The following is a 20,000-nucleotide window of genomic DNA, read 5'->3' as shown; positions in this document are numbered from 1 at the left end:
TGCGTGGCAGAAATCTGACAAAACCAGAAAATGAGTGTTTTGGGGTCACCACTGGTCCTGATGCAGCTCCAGTCCCCATCGCCGCTCTCTGGCCTCCAGGCTGCAGCTGAATGTTGTAGTGAAGACATGAAGAGCCGAGGCGACTGTAACGTTACACCAACAGTTAGTTTGACCTCTGACCTCTCTAGGTCTGGAGTCCTGCAGGAATCCATCTCTTCTGTGGGAAAAGCTGCTGCTGCAAACATCCTGAGAGTTTCTGTTTATTTAACTGCTTCACCAGGAGCAGCTTCCTGGTCATCAGGACAACAGATGCTGGAAACATCTGGACACGACAGAGAGGACGGAGATCCAACACTTCCTGGTGTGGTGATGTTTTCACCTGGTGGGGCCAAAGCTGTCCTGCTTCTCCTGGGTCCGGCTGCTTTCAGGTGAGACGGGTTCAGACAGGACACCAGAACCAAGCAACCAGAACAGAAACCCGACTCCTGAACCTTTAGATACTCAAGTCTCACTCAGAATGGAAAAGTCGTCCTCCACAGTGGAGACAAACTCCTGTAGAGTTTTATCTGGCCAACTTTGGGCTCGTCTCTCTCTCCGTATCCATCCCTGTCTCTGTCTCCGTATCTGTCTCCGTATCCGTCCCTGTCTCCATATCCATCCATGTCTCTGTCTCTGTATCCGTATCTGTCTCCGTCCCTGTCTCCATATCCGTCCCTGTCTCTGTCTGTATCCACCCATGTCTCTGTCTCTGTATCCATCCCTGTCTCTCTCTCCATATCCTTCCCTGTCTCTGTCTCCGTATCTGTCTCCGTATCCGTCCCTGTCTCCGTATCCGTCCCTGTCTCCATATCTGTCCCTGTCTCTGTCTCCATTCCTGTCTCTGTCTCCGTATCTGTCTCTGTCTGTATCCACCCATGTCTCTGTCTCTGTATCCATCCCTGTCTCTCTCTCCATATCCTTCCCTGTCTCTGTCTGTATCCACCCATGTCTCTGTCTCTGTATCCATCCCTGTCTCTCTCTCCATATCCTTCCCTGTCTCTGTCTCCGTATCTGTCTCCGTATCTGTCCCTGTCTCCATATCCGTCCCTGTCTCTGTCTCCATTCCTGTCTCTGTCTCCGTATCTGTCTCTGTCTGTATCCACCCATGTCTCTGTCTCTGTATCCATCCCTGTCTCTCTCTCCATATCCTTCCCTGTCTCTGTCTCCGTATCTGTCTCCGTATCCGTCCCTGTCTCCATATCCGTCCCTGTCTCTGTCTCCATTCCTGTCTCTGTCTCCGTATCCGTCCCTGTCTCCGTATCCGTCCCTGTCTCCATATCCATCCATGTCTCTGTCTCTGTATCCATCCCTGTCTCTCTCTCCATATCCTTCCCTGTCTCTGTCTCCGTATCTGTCTCCGTATCTGTCCCTGTCTCCATATCCGTCCCTGTCTCTGTCTCCATTCCTGTCTCTGTCTCCGTATCTGTCTCTGTCTGTATCCACCCATGTCTCTGTCTCTGTATCCACCCATGTCTCTGTCTCCGTATCCATCCCTGTCTCTGTCTCCGTCCCTGTCTCCATATCCATCCATGTCTCTGTCTCTGTATCCGTCTCTGTCTCCGTCCCTGTCTCCATATCCGTCCCTGTCTCTGTCTCTGTCTCCGTATCTGCCTCTGCCTGCAGGATATGTCCTTTGCTGTTTCCTCTCTAACTTTTCCTCCTCCTACCATTAAAGTGATTGAATACCGGCTGTCGTCTGCTCTCAGGAATAACACAGACCAGTTCTCCCAGCTTCTCCAGTGGCTGCTGGAACAATCAGACATCAGCAGAGCGGTTGCAGATGATTCCACTGGTTCCAGTCCAGGAAGCCTTTCTGCTGGATCCAGTTCCCTCTTCATTTCCACAGAAGTGAGATAACATCTGGAGCTACATTTAGAAATCTGACCTGAGAGCCTCTTTTCCTGGTTGGAGACCTGGCTGTGGTCTCCATGAGCTCAGACCAGGAGCACTGGGAAGTGCTAATCAGTAACCATGGTAACCTCATGGACCGACTGCCATTGTGAGTTACAAACACACAATCCTAACATGAAAGACTTCCTAGTTGACTCAGATCATTGGATTCCTGGAATGATTGCATCTTGAAGACAGAGTGGGAATCTACAAACTGATCTGCTGTCAGAGCGACAGGCAGAATTTTAATCTCCTCTCTAATCTGAAGCCTCGACACTTTCAACAAGCATAGTTTGTCCTGAAACACGAAGCAGCAGGACGGAAAACTAAGATCAGGATGTGAAATCCTGATTTCCTATTTAGGATTCCCAGGATTAAAATACACATCAGAACAAAGAGATTAGGAGTAAATAAAGGAGGAACAAGACCAAAGTTACAAGCACACATCTGAAGGTTCTGATGCTCTCGTCTCCCACCTGAGGGATGAGCAAGGTCATTTCTGATGTTCTGTGGTCCTGATGGTCAGTACGTTCCCTCCTACGTTCCTCTGTGTAGCAGTAGCCATCCCACACAGTTATGCAGGAGAACATGACCATCATCACACTCTTGGAGAAGGACCACAGGACCAGATCTCCAAGTCCAGGGAACCCCAGCCCCCTCAGGGGAACTGGCCCTGGAGGGCCTTCTTCTGGCTCCAGCTGAGGTTTAGATCCTGGTTCTTGAGTCGGGTTAGACCTTTATGGAAGTGGAAGACGATGGAGAAGACAGGAGCAAAAGCCCAAGACTTGTGGAGCAAGGGCAACGTGGATCTTCTGTAAGAAGCCCATGATGAACAGGAGTCCACTTAGAGGTGGGGCTATGACATCATCCAGGTCAAAGGGATGTGCGTTGAGTTCACATGAAAGCAGGATCAGGCTCTCCTGAAACGGTTTTAGAGGAAGCGGGCCGGTCCAGAACCAGAACCAACCCTTATCAGCAGGACTCTGGTGAACGCTGCAGAACATTCCCCCGGCCTTCATTCAAATCCACTCCTTTCATGAATGTTAATGAAGCTGGAGCGGGATTAATGATCGGCTGGACTTATCTGCTCTCCTGAAACAGAATTCATAAATGGAGGAAGAAACACTTCCCAGGTAAATTCCTCTGGAATCTGCTCCAAACCGCTCTCTGATAAAACCTCCGTCTGATCGGATGCTGGGAGCGCCATTTTCCCACCGGGTCTTTGTTGTTGTTGGAAAAGATGAAGGAAAGACGCCAGGCTGAGCTGCATGGAGTCGGCAGAGCGGGAACGCCTCCACACGGAGCTGTTGTAGCAACAAGGACTGGTGTCTGAGATGTTTGAAACTGTTTGGTGGAGCGGGAATCAGGAGGAGCCAGACGGATTCTGTTCCCTGTTGGGATTTTCCATGTTGATCCCAGATTAGTAACAGCTTCACCTGCACCGGCTCAGATGTTCTGATCTTCATCTGTGACCTCATCGTGCCGTTTCTTAGTTCTAGGATCCGATCCTCTAAATCTCTCACCACCTTCTCCTGTAAAATTCCCAGTTTGGGTTCCTGCTCTGAGCTCCACATTGCTGCTGGTGTTTATAATTCCAGATGAGGTCACCATGTTCACATCTGGAACACATTCCCGCTGACTGCAGAGCTGCAGGGTTAGGAAAACACAGTAAGTGGGTCGGTTTGGAGCACCATGCTGTTGTGACTCTACGTGATGGGGTGCGGGTTTCAGAGTAAAAGCTGTAAAGTCAAAATAAACCATCTGATTTTCTTTTCCAGAGTAGAATCAAAATTAGGAAAAGTCAAAATAGTTTTTCAGAATAAAGGCTAAGACCAACATTATCCATAATGTCTTAAAGGACTTGAGCTGAGACGTCCTAACCTGCAGCAGCTCCACCTGAGAACAAACATACCTAATGCCTACATGTCGATGTCTAATGCTCAGGATCTTCGGGGTGGGGGGTGGGGGTGGGGGTGGGGGGTTACGTCTGCATCTTCAGACCTTTACTTTGAATGATTGAGGAAGAATTTTCTTTTAGTTTGAAGCTCCAGACTCAAGAACACGAAACCACACATCATGAGAACATTTGGTTTTATTTTTGTCCAACCGTAGCTAGCTCGGCTCCCCCAGCTTTTCCAGCCTTTAGCAGGCGGGGGCCAGGGATCGGGGGGGCTTTTCTAACCCACAGCTTTCAGAGACAAACACAGAAAAACCAACATAACCATAATTATTATCAAGAAGTTATTTATAACAAACATGCTAACTAGCATGTGGCCAAGTGCAGCTAAAGCTAACATCAGCAGCATTCCCGGGATCTGTTGCCAAGAATAAAAAGATGCTTTTGGTCCAAAAACAAACACCTTGAAGAGGTTATTTAGCAGGACAGGAGCTTTACATCGTACCTGCAGGCTCCGTAGGAAAGCTCAACACCTGCAGGTTTGAAAGGAGTTCATCTGTGGAAGAACTCCAGAGCCGCGACTGCTGTTATGCTAAGCTAGGCTAACGTTCCTTTGTGCTGAATGTAAACTTATTAAACACCTTTAATAGGTTTAAAATATTTTATGTATTTTGACGTGTTTGAACTTAACTTTAGCTTCTATTTATTGGCAGAACTGATTGGATTACACAGCTTCACAAGTCCTCAGTTCTGTCCATCATAATCCACAACAATACATAATACCCCCACCCCCATGTAGTCCAGCTCTAAATGATCTACTATCAGAAACTAAAAGAACAAAATAAAAGACATAATAAAAGCTGAAAGCAGCCGTAGAGACCGCGGGTCACTTATTCACTTATCTTTAATGTTTTCACTTTATTACTTTATTCTTGCAGCTTTTTAGAGCCAGAAAAGTTTTTTTTTCCTGTAAAAGCAAGAATGACCTTAAATCTGACTGAGACCAGCACCAGAACTTAGTAACGACACAAATAACCTACAAATCAATGACCAGAAGTCCAGCTGCTGCCAATCACTTCTACAGTTGCCGTGGTTACCTCTGCTGGGCGGGGCTTAGGCGTTGCAGCAGAGGAATGGGGTCTCTGTTCTGGCTCAAAGTTAAAAAGTTTGATCAGAAGATCAGATCTGGAAGGATCCACATTCCTCTGAGGAGTCAAATGAATAATTAACACAACCAGGAGATCCAATGGTTCACCAACAGGCCACCAGGGGGATGTTTGGTTCTTTGGTTTTGTAGCTCAACATTAGGATTGTTTCTGCAAGACCACATGAGCTGCTGTTCCCCGTCAGCACTAGTCTGAAGAAGATTTGTTTTGTTTAAAAGATCCAGAAAGTTCCTTAAATCTCCCAGATTTCCTTAACAGATTTGAATGGAAACCTAAAGAACACACATCAGCTAGCAGAGGGGAAGTTTCTTCATGGCCCGTCCTTTACCGTGGATCATCAGTCATGTGACCAGTTTAGTCCTCGTTAAGCTTCTCAGGAGGCTTCATGAAGGTCACTGCTGGGTTCTCTTCACTTGTTCAGAAGTTCAACGCACTATGGATGTGGTTCTTCCCTTCAGTGATTCCTTCTCTTTCTCCAAAAGCCACTTCCTCCTGGAGGAGGTGGTTCAGGATGTTGAGAAGACGTTGGTGTACTCTTTGACCTACTCCTCCATGAGCCTTGGCCTCATCCACACCTCCATCTGTTTCTGAGCAGTCCTGCATGGCTCGCTGCAGCTCGACCTGGTCGAGAGGAAAAGTAACGGAGACAAAAATGGGCTCGAGAAGAGTTCCCTGATGAACTCCACAAGTGATTAAAGCATCAGAAAAATCAGTGGTTTGCTCTAAAAGATTTAGACCTTCACCATAAACCTGGTTCTTCAGATGGAGACGAACACAAGAATCCACCTGAAAGCAGCGCTGAGGTCCAGGAGAACCAGGACCTGAACCAGCTCAACTCTCTTGTCTGAGAAAAACTAAACCAGGAAGTGTTTCCCTTTTCCTTCTCTCATCTAGAGGTGAAACGTTCACCTTCCTCTTTCATTTTCATCTACTCTTCTCTAGTTAGTTTTTTCAGGTTTTTGGTGATTTGGGCGAGCAGTACCTGCAGAGGGAGTCCCGCTTTGGCCCCAAGGAGCGTGGGAGAAAACCACGGCCTGAAGATCTTCTCACAAATGACCTGCAGAGAAGAACAGGTGAACGAAGAGCAGAATATGAGATGAAGGAAGAGTGGAAATGGCTAGGAGTCAGACATGTTTGAGAAGTTGTGGAATTAAAGGAAGAAATAAGGAATTATTGTGGGATTGATGGGAAAAGCAACAATTAAAAGAAAGGATGAAAAGAGTCATTGGTCAGTTTGTTTCTATGCAGACGACGCGTTCATTTCTATCAACAAACACTTTGTTCAGGAGACAAAGACTTCTTTCTCCATTAAGATGATTGACAGGTGGGAGGGGTCATCACAGGTCAACCTGAGGAGACACCTGGAGCCTCTGATCAGCCAATAGGAGAGCAGCATGTCACTGGCTTGTCAGCTGGTAGCTCTCCTCTTCTCGCTCCTTTTGTTCCTTTGTTTAGAAACGTCACATTTGAATGCTTTTTCCTTTGAGTTATTTCTGTTTTCTCTTTGCTTTCTTGTGTTTTGTTTTCATTTCTTCACCTTGTCCTATTTTTAGTTTTTATTTTCATCTTTTTTCTCCTAATTCTCTTTTTTATTTTACATAATTCAAACCGACATCAAACACCTGCTTTGTTCACCTGTGGACTCGGTCTCCCTCCGTCTCAGATTCACACGTTCACCTCCAACGGCTGCAGGTTTCTGGTATCATGAGACATGTGATACGGTACCCGGCAGGTGATGAGAGTCCAACTGCTCGTTGTCACGGAGACTAAGGTGATGACGGCTCCGGGTTGGTCTCTATGGGCCGAGGCCTCGACACGGCCTCACGGCGTTTCGTTTCAACTTTTGGTTTCATCAAAAATATTAAAACTAATAATCATAAAATACGATTAATACTTTCAGCAAAGTCATTGCCAGTTTTTTTTATTTAAACTTGCAAAGGACTAATGCTGAATAAATGACAGTTATTTTATTTATAATAATTCAGGTAATATGTAAAATAAAACCTAAAGTTTATTATTTGTTGATAATATGAAATTTTATTGAATTACAAATCAGTCTGAATTAGGAAATAAGATTTATTGAATAATACTAAATAATACAATGAAAAGTTCAAATATATGATTAAAAAATTAAAACACTTGTTCTAATTGCTATATGGAAACTTTATAATATAACAACAACATTATTATTATTGTTATTAGCAGTTTTCCTTTATAAGTTCATCTTTGTTCTTTTTTATGATATTTTTGTTTTGTTTTTAGAGGAATTGTCCTTTTTGTAATTTAGAAGCTTGGTTTATTAATATCATCAGAATAAAACTATCAACTATAAAAATATGTAGAAAACTTAAATAGTAAAAAAAATTCTGATAATAAAATTAATAATTTCTCATTGATATTTATTAAATATTGATTATTATTTAATGGGTGTTGTTTTTTCTTTTCTTTTACAACTATAAGCAAATATTTGAACTCATAAATATTTCTTAATTCATTTATTAGGGTTTGATTTCACCCGGGTCCTGAATAAATTATTGAAAATTTCAGATAATTCACCAAAATGAAATAAAAAAAATCTTTTTATTCATCAGTTGAAACTGAAAATGAAACAAATTAAATGTCTGAAATGTATTTATTACAAACAGACGTCGTTTTTCTGATGTCATGAAACCAGACTGAAGTAAGTACGTTAGAAGATATTTATTATTCCCGTCTGCTGGCCAAAGTCATTCCCTCTCAGATACAAACGCGTTTAAAATTCCTCCAGATGCTTTTGCTGCAGACGGATGATTAAACGTTGTGAAAGAGCGACTAGATTACCCAGAATCCTTCAGTAGAAACTGCCTCAGATTTATGTTTGAATGGGAGGAAGAGGACGTTCTTCAGAAAAGAAAATCATCTATGAAACCAATAATAATAATAATAATATGTTTGTATTTATTTAGTTGTTGCTATTGTAAGGTGGCCACTTTAAAAGGGGCCCCTCTGGAGCAGGTAAAGTCTGTGGTTCTGACCTGCAGGTTGCTGTTCCGACGTCGCGGGCTGCACCTGCGTCGGACCGGGTCACACCTGGACGAGCAGTCAAAGAAGTTACAGTCGTCATCGCTGCTGCAGTTCTGCTCCAGGATGTCTCTCATCTTGGGCTCAAAGAAAGCCATGTCCACATCGATGGCCACCACCTGGAGATCCGAGGACCAGAACATCAGACCAGAACCGGGTCAGAACCATTTGTTTCAGTTAGAATAAAATGTTGGAAAACTCAGGAGGAAAGTTGTATTTTATACATAAAAAATGTATTATTATTATTGTTGTTGTTGTTATTGTTAATATAAATATAATAATAACAATAATAATTATTATTATTATCATTCATAAAAATATTATAATAATAATTGTTGTTAATATTATTGTTATTAATATAATAATAATTAATATAATTACTGATATTATAAATGTGACAATAATAATTATAATTAATAATAATAAAAATGTCATAATAATAATAATAATTGTTATTGTTAATATTATTGTTATTATGAAAATTGATATTATTATAAATATGACAATAATAATATTATAATTATAATATTATTATTATTAATATGGTTGACTGATGATGGGAATTTAATATAAGGTGTAAATTCTCAGACCTGATGTCTTATTTAAAGGTAACCATATATTTTATTTTTATTGTTTTATTTGAATTTTTATGTGTAAACATTTAATTTTGTTGTGTTTGTTTCAAAATTAAAAATAAAACCATAAACAAACTAAAAAGTTTTACAGAACAATATTACCGTGGTGGAGGGGTTTGAGTGTCTCAGTGGTCCTAGGAGCTAAGTTATCTGAGGCTTTCTGCCTCTGGTAGGGTCACCCATGGTCCTAGGTGAGGGATCAGACAAAGAGCAGCCCGAAGACCTCTTATGATGAATTATATAAATGGAAACTGTGTTCCCTCGCCTGGACGTGGGTCACCGGGGCCCCCCTCTGGAGCCAGGCCTGGTGGTGGGGCACGTTGGCGAGCGCCTGGTGGCCGGGCTTTCACCCATGGAGCCCGGTCGGGCACAGCCCGAAGAGGAAATGTGGGTCCCCCTTCCCATGGGCTTACCACTCGTGGGAGGGGCCAAAGGGGTCGGGTGCAGTGTGTGAGGGCGGGGTGGGTGGTGGTCGAGGGCAGGGACCTTGGCGGTCTGATCCTCGGCTACAGAAGCTGGCTCTTGGCACATGGAATGTCACCTCTCTGGTGGGGAAGGAGCCTGAGTTGGTGTGTGAGGTTGAGAGGTTCCGACTAGATATAGTCGGACTCACCTCAACGCATGGCTCTGGCTCTGGATCCAGTTTCCTTGAGAGTGTTTTTTTGAGGTCTGGGTTCTTCTACAGGAGACCCTGAACTCACCGTCAGGTCTGGGTTCTTCTAGAGGAGACCCTGAACTCACCGTCAGGTCTGGATTCTTCTAGAGGAGACACTGAACTCACGTCAGGTCTGGGTTCTAGAGGAGACCCTGAACTCACCGTAAGGTCTGGGTTCTTCTAGAGGAGACTCTGAACTCACTGTCAGGTCTGGGTTCTTCTAGAGGAGACCCTGAACTCACCGTCAGGTCTGGATTCTTCTAGAGGAGACACTGAACTCACGTCAGGTCTGGGTTCTAGAGGAGACCCTGAACTCACCGTAAGGTCTGGGTTCTTCTAGAGGAGACTCTGAACTCACCGTCAGGTCTGGGTTCTAGAGGAGACCCTGAACTCACCGTCAGGTCTGGGTTCTTCTAGAGGAGACCCTGAACTCACATCAGGTCTGGGTTCTAGAGGAGACCCTGAACTCACCGTCAGGTCTGGGTTCTTCTAGAGGAGACTCTGAACTCACCGTCAGGTCTGGGTTCTTCTAGAGGAGACCCTGAACTCACGTCAGGTCTGGGTTCTAGAGGAGACCCTGAACTCACCGTCAGGTCTGGGTTCTTCTAGAGGAGACTCTGAACTCACCGTCAGGTCTGGGTTCTAGAGGAGACTCTGAACTCACCGTCAGGTCTGGGTTCTTCTAGAGAAGACCCTGAACTCACGTCAGGTCTGGGTTCTAGATGAGACTCTGAACTCACCTTCAGGTCTGGGTTCTTCTAGGGGAGACCCTGAACCTATGTCAGGTCTGGGTTCTTCTAGGGGAGACCCTGAACTCATGTCAGGTCTGGGTTCTTCTAGAGGAGACCCTAAACTCACCGTCAGGTCTGGGTTCTTCTAGAGGAGACCCTGAACTCACGTCAGGTCTGGGTTCTAGAGGAGACCCTGAACTCACCGTCAGGTCTGGGTTCTTCTAGAGGAGACCCTGAACTCACCGTCAGGTCTGGGTTCTTCTAGAGGAGACCCTGAACCTACGTCAGGTCTGGGTTCTTCTAGGGGAGACCCTGAACTCATGTCAGGTCTGGGTTCTTCTAGAGGAGACCCTAAACTCACCGTCAGGTCTGGGTTCTTCTAGAGGAGACCCTGAACTCACGTCAGGTCTGGGTTCTAGAGGAGACCCTGAACTCACCGTCAGGTCTGGGTTCTTCTAGAGGAGACCCTGAACTCACCGTCAGGTCTGGGTTCTAGAGGAGACCCTGAACTCACCGTCAGGTCTGGGTTCTTCTAGAGGAGACCCTGAACTCACGTCAGGTCTGGCTTCTAGAGGAGACTCTGAACTCACCGTCAGGTCTGGGTTCTAGAGGAGACCCTGAACTCACCGTCAGGTCTGGGTTTTTCTAGAGGAGACCCTGAACTCACATCAGGTCTGGGTTCTAGAGGAGACTCTGAACTCACGTCAGGTCTGGGTTCTAGAGGAGACCCTGAACTCACGTCAGGTCTGGGTTCTTCTAGAGGAGACCCTGAACTCACGTCAGGTCTGGGTTCTTCTAGAGGAGACCCTGAACTCACCGTCAGGTCTGGGTTCTAGAGGAGACCCTGAACTCACCGTCAGGTCTGGGTTTTTCTAGAGGAGACCCTGAACTCACCATCAGGTCTGAGTTCTTCTAGAGGAGACCCTGAACTCACGTCAGGTCTGGGTTCTTCTAGAGGAGACCCTAAACTCACCGTCAGGTCTGGGTTCTTCTAGAGGAGACCCTGAACTCACGTCAGGTCTGGGTTCTAGAGGAGACCCTGAACTCACCGTCAGGTCTGGGTTCTTCTAGAGGAGACCCTGAACTCACCGTCAGGTCTGGGTTCTTCTAGAGGAGACCCTGAACCTACGTCAGGTCTGGGTTCTTCTAGGGGAGACCCTGAACTCATGTCAGGTCTGGGTTCTTCTAGAGGAGACCCTAAACTCACCGTCAGGTCTGGGTTCTTCTAGAGGAGACCCTGAACTCACGTCAGGTCTGGGTTCTAGAGGAGACCCTGAACTCACCGTCAGGTCTGGGTTCTTCTAGAGGAGACCCTGAACTCACCGTCAGGTCTGGGTTCTAGAGGAGACCCTGAACTCACCGTCAGGTCTGGGTTCTTCTAGAGGAGACCCTGAACTCATGTCAGGTCTGGCTTCTAGAGGAGACTCTGAACTCACCGTCAGGTCTGGGTTCTAGAGGAGACCCTGAACTCACCGTCAGGTCTGGGTTTTTCTAGAGGAGACCCTGAACTCACATCAGGTCTGGGTTCTAGAGGAGACTCTGAACTCACGTCAGGTCTTGGTTCTAGAGGAGACCCTGAACTCACGTCAGGTCTGGGTTCTTCTAGAGGAGACCCTGAACTCACGTCAGGTCTGGGTTCTTCTAGAGGAGACCCTGAACTCACCGTCAGGTCTGGGTTCTAGAGGAGACCCTGAACTCACCGTCAGGTCTGGGTTTTTCTAGAGGAGACCCTGAACTCACCATCAGGTCTGAGTTCTTCTAGAGGAGACCCTGAACTCACGTCAGGTCTGGGTTCTTCTAGAGGAGACCCTAAACTCACCGTCTGGTCTGGGTTTTTCTAGAGGAGACCCTGAACTCACGTCAGGTCTGGGTTCTAGAGGAGACCCTGAACTCACGTCAGGTCTGGGTTCTAGAGGAGACCCTGAACTCACGTCAGGTCTGGGTTCTAGAGGAGACCCTGAACTCACGTCAGGTCTGGGTTCTTCTAGAGGAGACCCTGAACTCACGTTAGGTCTGGGTTCTAGAGGAGACCCTGAACTCACCGTCAGGTCTGGGTTCTATAGGAGACCCTGAACTCACCGTCAGGTCCTTCCTGATTGCAAAGTTCTCTGGTTTGATGTCACAGAGGTGCAGTTTGTGGTTGAAGTCATTGTCAAAGTGCCAGACCAGGTCTAGGAAGCTGAGAGCGATCCGGTGCACCATCTCCCTGGTGCTCCACCTCCCCCGGGCCCCGGCTCCATCCTGAGCTTGAAGACCAGGAACATCCACTTCATCTAGGGAGAAGATGTTCTGATTCCAGGCGTGTCCTGCTGTCAGGTACTCCACAGCATAAAAGTGACCACAGGAACCCAGAACCTTGGCCACATGGGGGCTGAGGTCCTGCAGAACCCTGAGGAGCAGAAGGAACATCAGATTCTGTCTGGTTAAATCAGGAGAAACATCTAGTCAGAGAGCTTCAGAAGGCCCTGGATGACCAAACAGATGTGTTTTTAAATTGTTTGTAAACAGATGTTCTCCTGGATAGAAGGTGTTCGCCAGCAGGAGGTGTTAAGGTGCTCTCCTCATACAGGAGGTGCTGGACTGTCAGCATTTACCTGAGGAAGGTGTACTCCTCCTGCTGGAGGAGAGACCAGAGGGAGGCCAGCTCTGCTCTGGAGTAACTCTTCTCTCTGATCTTCAGCTTCTTCCCCCAGAGTTTGGACAGAGAGCCATTGTTTGCTCCTCCTTCTTCATCCTCAGCATCTTCAGAAAGTCCCAGTGAGTTTCGGACCTGTGGGGAGAGGAGGTGAAGCTGGTCAGAAGCTCAAGTTCCAATTCATGATGTGATGAAACTCACCTCCATGGTGGCGTAGAAGACCACATCCAGAGGAGACAGGTCTTCTGCTGCATCCTGCTGAGAACACCAGAGGAACTGATTAACTTCTCTAACGTTCTCCGATGGACCCATGGTCCAGCGTTCACCTGGTAGTCCAGGATCCCCAGGGGCTCGTAGGAGGAGAAGTTCTCTAGTTTGGACTTGAGGATGACCGGGTTTCCTCTCCACCGAGCCTCCACCACCTTCTTCCCGTTCTCGTAGTAAAGACAGCGCTTGTACTCCACCAGACCCAGAACACACAGGTCCTCACACATGTCCCCGGAGACAGAACCGTCACCGAAGTCCAGACACTAGGAGGACAGACAGGAACACGGTTACAGGGCTGGGCCTGAAGACAGGTGTGGGGTTCTACAGACAGGTGTAGGGTTCTACAGACAGGTAAGCGGTTCTACAGACAGGTGTAGGGTTCTACAGACAGGTGTAGGGTTCTACAGACAGGTAAACAGTTCTACAGACAGGTAAACGGTTCTACAGACAGGTGTAGGGTTCTACAGACAGGTGTAGGGTTCTACAGACAGGTAAACGGTTCTACAGACAGGTGTAGGGTTCTACAGACAGGTGTAGGGTTCTACAGACAGGTGTGGGGTTCTACAGACAGGTAAACGGTTCTACAGACAGGTGTAGGGTTCTACAGACAGATAAATGGTTCTACAGACAGGTGTGGGGTTCTACAGACAGGTGTAGGGTTCTACAGACAGGTAAATGGTTCTACAGACAGGTGTAGGGTTCTACAGACAGGTACACGGTTCTACAGACAGGTAAACGGTTCTACAGACAGGTAAATGGTTCTACAGACAGGTGTAGGGTTCTACAGACAGGTAAATGGTTCTACAGACAGGTGTAGGGTTCTACAGACAGGTAAATGGTTCTACAGACAGGTGTAGGGTTCTACAGACAGGTAAACGGTTCTACAGACAGGTAAACGGTTCTACAGACAGGTGTGGGGTTCTACATACAGGTGTAGGGTTCTACAGACAGGTAAATGGTTCTACAGACAGGTTTAGGGTTCTACAGACAGGTGTAGGGTTCTACAGACAGGTAAACGGTTCTACAGACAGGTTTAGGGTTCTACAAACAAGTTTAGGGTTCTACAGACAGGTAAAGGGTTCTACAGACAGGTGTAGGGTTCTACAAACAGGTTTAGGGTTCTACAGACAGGTAAATGGTTCTACAGACAGGTGTAGGGTTCTACAGACAGGTAAACAGTTCTACAGACATGTGAAGGGTTCTACAGACAGGTGTAGGGTTCTACAAACAGGTTTAGGGTTCTACAGACAGGTAAACGATTCTACAAACAGGTTTAGGGTTCTACAGACAGGTAAACGGTTCTACAGACAGGTTTAGGGTTCTACAGACACGTAAACAGTTCTACAGGCAGGTAAAGGGTTCTACAGACAGGTAAATGGTTCTACAGACAGGTGTAGGGTTCTACAGACAGGTAAACGATTCTACAGACAGGTTTAGAGTTCTACAAACAAGTTTAGGGTTCTACAGACAGGTAAAGGGTCCTACAGACAGGTGTAGGGTTCTACAAACAGGTTTAGGGTTCTACAGACAGGTAAATGGTTCTACAGACAGGTGTAGGGTTCTACAGACAGGTAAACAGTTCTACAGACAGGTGTAGGGTTCTACATACAGGTTTAGGGTTCTACAGACAGGTTTAGGGTTCTACAGACAGGTTTAGGGTTCTACAGACAGGTGTAGGGTTCTACAGACAGGTGTAGGGTTCTACAGACAGGTTTAGGGTTCTACAGACAGGTTTAGGGTTCTACAGACAGGTGTAGGGTTCTACAGACAGGTGTAGGGTTCTACAGACAGGTTTAGGGTTCTACAGACAGGTTTAGGGTTCTACAAACAGGTTTAGGGTTCTACAGACAGGTAAACGGTTCTACAGACAGGTTTAGGGTTCTACAAACAGGTTTAGGGTTCTACAGACAGGTTTAGGGTTCTACAGACAGGTTTAGGGTTCTACAGACAGGTTTAGGGTTCTACAGACAGGTGTAGGGTTCTACAGACAGGTGTAGGGTTCTGTCAGTTTTTTTGAACCGCTTCACCCATCAGCTGTTTGTTATTCCTTCTCTTTATTTTGACTTCCTGTCTGAATCTAATTTCATTCAGTGTGTAGCGTCACACTTTATAGCGTGACGACAGCAAATTAATTATGACCAATAAGATGTGGTGATTCCATATAAACATGAAATATCAACCTGATTGATGTTTGAATGTTTAATCAGAAGATTCTAGTTACTTTTACTTGTTCAGGGACCATAAACACACTTCGCATTAATGCAGACAGAGTCAGGTATGTAGTTAAAAAGGAGTTTTATTCTTTTCTAAACTAATAATCATACATGACATGATATGAGTAATGAGATGTGATGGAGTGGATATGCAGTGATGGGGTGTGATGTGTAGGTGGTTTGATGTAAGCTAGATGTTTATCAGAATCTTTGTTTCTGAAAGAAATTGTGAAATCTGGGTGTAAAAGAATGTGTTGTCCGCTATAAACTAGAGAGTTGATTATTAATAAAACAGCATCAGACTCGATCTGTTGTGTCTACAAACCCTGGCCGAGACCCCAGCAGATCCGGACTGTCAGAAGTCGGGTGGACCTCACGGCACCTGGAGCCATTAGATTAGCTCCGATACGACCCGTCCAGTCTTGAGATGTCTCCAGGTCACAACAGAAGCTGGAATGCTTGTCTGCGTCCCAAGTGGGTGTGGCTCTTAGGGAGCCGTCTGGCTGTGTCAGCTAGCAGCGTGCAAACGGGTTTGACTGTATGTCAAAAGAGATGTCTCAAGGATGCTTGTTCCGAATTGGCCGGTTCAGAACTCCGCTAGGATCTGAATAAATCGGGAAATAATTCCAGTTTTATTAAACCGCAATGTTATGATTTTTGACCAATCAGAATTTGACACGTTTCTGAGTATTTACCAACATCCCTCAGAAAGCCACGCCCTCCTCAGATACAAAGATGTTTTTAACCTTAATGAGCATCTTATTGTGATGTGTGTGAGTGTAGATAACGATGAACTTGTTAAATCAAACACACACTGATTTGTGACATGAATGGATCGTTGTAAGAACAATATTCATTTCAAATTCATTATTTAAGCACAAATTATTCAAACATTTGATTTAAACATCTTGTTCATCATCACATATTATTTAACTTATAAGCTGTAAAACCTTGTAGGATTCGTGTGGATTCACTTTTATTCAGAGTGAGGAATCCAGCAGTCTGGGCAGAGAACGAAGGGCTTTTGCAGGAGACCTTGACAGTTTATTTTTGTCTGCGTTGAAGAACAATAAGTGAGCAAAAGGTTGATGTGCGTCTGGACCCTCCAGCTGGTGTAACCTTGACTTTGCAGCTCTGGCGTGGATGAAAGGTTGCTGTGTCAATTCCATGGTGAAAATTGACCCTTTTGATACATTACAACTGCTAGGTAGGGAATACACAGGCGAGTGGTTACCACGGTGACCCTGGTGACTCACTGTTTGCAGCATTAACGTTTCTATTCATCTTGGTTCTCTTTACTTTCCACATTTAGTTTCCGATTACTTTATTACAGTTTATCCGTTTTATCTGTTTGCATCTAACACACCTGAGGACGTCTCCTTTCTGCTTCCTGACACATGTCTGCACCTCTGAGCTGTTTGTGTTTCTGCAAAAACCACACACACACACACACACACACACACGACTGAGTCCAGAGCCATGAAAGATGAGGATCAGAGATGTTCTCCTTGAGGATTACTCTCATAATCCCAGCTCTGCCCACATTCCAACACAAACATCCATCAGAGAGGAGCTGACACACACACACACACACACACACACACACACACACATTGTATCACCTGTCAGTGGGGGGTTAGAGTAGTTCTGTCATAAAGAAAGTTTCTGCATCGCAGCAGATTGAGTTTAAATAAATGACTTTCTGTGTTTATCAGATTGTAAAACAACTCCAGGGGCAGGAAGAGAAGCTGACAGGTGAGCACGGGTCAGACAGGTATCAACCTGAGGAGGAGGATCCTGATAAGACCTGATGAGTGATGAAGAGCGCTGCCTCGTCTCCTCATCATCACTCAGAAGGTGAGTTTATAAAACCCGATGCCGTCGCAGTCCTTCTCTGAAAACTAAACGAACGGTTTCAGGAAGCTGCTTCTGCAGTAATAAGAGAGAACTTCCTGTTTCCTTTAAAACTCCTTCACAATAAAAGCTTCTCGTTTCATTCTTTACTGTAAGAGTTGGTTTCTGAACTTAAAAGATAAAAATTCTTCACATGAGGGTGTAGTTCTGACCCCACCCCCACCTGGATGGCCTCCCTCAGATAAAAGCTTTTGTTCTTCCCAAACCGGAGGGCGTTGATGGACTCAACAGGTTTTGGAGAAGTGATGAGAGTCAGATGATCCTGGGCTGTTATCATCACTCCTTCTCTTCCTCCTCCTGCTCCTCGTGTCTCTCATCACGATGCTCTTGAACTCTGACCTCCTGGTTTTCAACGATTTAGATAAACGTGACTGAAGCTAACAACACCTTTATCTCTAACACCCCCACCAGCCAATCAGAGCTTTTAGGTTCTGGCCAACCTCTACAATCCTACGTCCCAGTCAGCTCCAGGATGGTTCTGAGGACGTTTCTGCTCCTCTGAAGCTGAAACATCCTGTTAGAATCGTCATCTCCTCGTCCATCAGAAGCTCTGACTTCCTGATCCTGGAACATCTGCAGGTTCTGTTCCGGATTTCAGCAGCTGTAACCTCTCTGGTGTCAGCACATCCCGTTTATCTCCCTGGATTTCCTCCGACCCGGATTGCATCGCTACGAGCAGCTGCTCCCTCTCGGTGCGAGCCGTAAACGTTCCCACTAGATGGAACAGCTGTTTGCAGATGTGTGAGAGCTGATGTGTTGGGATTGCTTTTGTCATTCCAGAGTGCTCTACTTCACAGATGTTTACAGATGAACTTAGTAGGAGTTGGTTTCCGTTATTTATGTTTGTATGGAGTTCCTCAGCGGAAGAACCATCCTGTTCAGAGCAGCTGATTGGTCCTCGCTGATGCGCTTCCACCTGTCATCCTCTCCGTTTGTCTGTCGGAAACCCGTACAACGAATCCGCCAGCGTGAGATTATTCTGTCACTTTCACCTCCATCACATAAATCACTTCTGGGTTGGTCCTTTTTTAGGGAAAACTGAGACTTTTCAGAAGGTTTTGTTCATGGAGAAAGAAAGGAGATCTTTGTTGTTCCTCTCAGATCCACATTCCTTAAAGTCCAACGTTAAAAAGCTTTAATGACATTCCTGAGTGAGCCGACAGCGCTCCGAGTCCAGTGGAGCGCTGCTGGATGAAAACCACCAAACTGGAATTTGTTAAACGAAACCCTCGCTGGCGAGGTCTCGACACAAAGACCGGCGTGGCTCTGAATCCGGTTTTATAGGAAAACCGGATCTCCTCTGGAGCACCGGGATCAGGTCCACACCAGCGTTCCTCGTCTCTCTTTTGTGTTTTTTACATTTTTGTTGTTCAGGAATATTTTATAATGATGTTCCTGGGAGGAACATGTCCAGCATCTGGCCCTTGTTTTAAGGAAGATTCACGAGGCTGGACTGCCCCTGAACCCATCAGTGTGTGAGAGGGCGTAATGAGAGGCTCGGTACTTGGGCTGTCGACTGGGGTGAGGAGAAGTTCGTCCCCAGGTAGACAAGTTGGAGGCAATCAGAAGGAGTCCATGACCTCATACTAAAAAGGAGGTGCGATCCTTCCTGGGACTAGCGGGGTGTTAAAGACGATTTGTTCCCCACTTTGCTACTGTTGCCTCCCCGCTCTCATCCTTGTTGGGAAAACCCCAGCGGGACCCTGTGGTCTGGTCGGATGAGTGTGAACGGGCCTTCAACACTCTAAGGGCTTGCTTTGTTCTTCACCTGTTCTGCAAAGCCCGTATTTGAACAAAAGGTTCCTGGTGCAGGTGGATGCCTCTACAGTTGGCTTAGGAGCAGTTCTGGCCCAGGGGGACCCAGATAGTTAGCGTCCGCTGTTGTAGCTCATGTCATGAGGTGAGGGTGGAGATGGCAGACCATGTGTGGTGGAGGGTTCCGGAGGCAGGAGAGCAGGCACAGATGAAATAAAAATGGATTTAATGGTAACCGGGAGCGACAGGACAAAACGAGGACATGCACATTCAATGATCCAACCAAGACGGGTACAAGACGGGAGGTGTAAATACACAGGGAGAATTGGGAACACATGGGCATATTAACGAGGGGCAGGTGAGAACAATAGGACTAATTAAGGCAGGAGCGACACAGTCAGGGAAGCCGGGGTGGATCATGACAGCTCAGTTACATTCACGTGAGACTAGATTACTGTAGGGAAGGGAGGTTTGGCGATGAAGCAGAGAGTTTAAAATATTATCTGCTGGGGCGGGGATGTGATTTGGAGATCACCGGGCCCTTACATGGATTCATTCTATGAAAGATCACAACAGTCTGCTTACCCGATGGTATCTCTCGTTACAGCCACACAGATTTACCGTACGGCATCGGGCCGACCGGGCCGGCAAGACCAATGTGATGGCCGACTACTTGTACGGGTTTCCGCACACCGTCAACCTCAAAGAGGGGGGGGGTGATGTGACGGGGTAGTCCCGTCCCATGAAAACACACGTTTTCGTTTCCTCAGTATGTGGTACACCCAGGGGTCAATGGCGGCGCTAGGGGGCGCTATAGCTACCCCTGGATTAGTCATTGCACCCCCATAGCACCCCCAAGTAAATATTAGATTTTTTTTTACAATTTAATTTTAATGTAACATGTGGATGTGATAATATTTAACATACAAAACAAAAATAATCAGTAAATTATCATCTAGATAGTAAAAACTTAAACCAAAACAGGAAATTGATGTTAACCTTTGACCTCATGTTCCACCTGAGAACGAGTGAAAGGTAGAGCTAGCGGTAAGATGGATCGGGTTTTGTTGCCCACATTTCCACGGGTTCAGTCAGAAACGGATGAATGTTTGGAAGTGATCTCAGACCCACAGAAACCTACGG

At 46.1% G+C, this 20,000-nt stretch overlaps 1 protein-coding gene across 2 annotated transcripts in view; it reads right to left on the bottom strand.

The window, feature by feature from the left end:
* Positions 1-5,202: 5,202 nt before the first annotated feature.
* Positions 5,203-20,000, bottom strand: part of dipk1c (divergent protein kinase domain 1C) — a 25,564-nt gene continuing 10,766 nt past the window's right edge. The window contains exons 2-8 of one of the 2 annotated variants that reach the window (XM_015955618.3): positions 13,035-13,238; positions 12,910-12,966; positions 12,668-12,843; positions 12,153-12,462; positions 8,007-8,171; positions 5,975-6,049; positions 5,203-5,613 (exon numbers count right to left, since the gene is read on the bottom strand). In XM_015955618.3, coding sequence (XP_015811104.1) covers positions 5,410-5,613; positions 5,975-6,049; positions 8,007-8,171; positions 12,153-12,462; positions 12,668-12,843; positions 12,910-12,966; positions 13,035-13,238 — 1,191 coding nt within the window. In that variant the 3' untranslated portion in view covers positions 5,203-5,409. The remainder of the gene's footprint in view (positions 5,614-5,974; positions 6,050-8,006; positions 8,172-12,152; positions 12,463-12,667; positions 12,844-12,909; positions 12,967-13,034; positions 13,239-20,000) is intronic. The other variant, XM_015955620.3, reaches the window with a different exon arrangement.

Source organism: Nothobranchius furzeri, chromosome 7, assembly GCF_043380555.1.
Source record: "Nothobranchius furzeri strain GRZ-AD chromosome 7, NfurGRZ-RIMD1, whole genome shotgun sequence".
Classification (NCBI taxonomy): Eukaryota; Metazoa; Chordata; class Actinopteri; order Cyprinodontiformes; family Nothobranchiidae; genus Nothobranchius; species Nothobranchius furzeri.
Note: the sequence above shows the minus strand (reverse complement) of the source record. Positions and strands in the feature narration are given on the sequence as shown.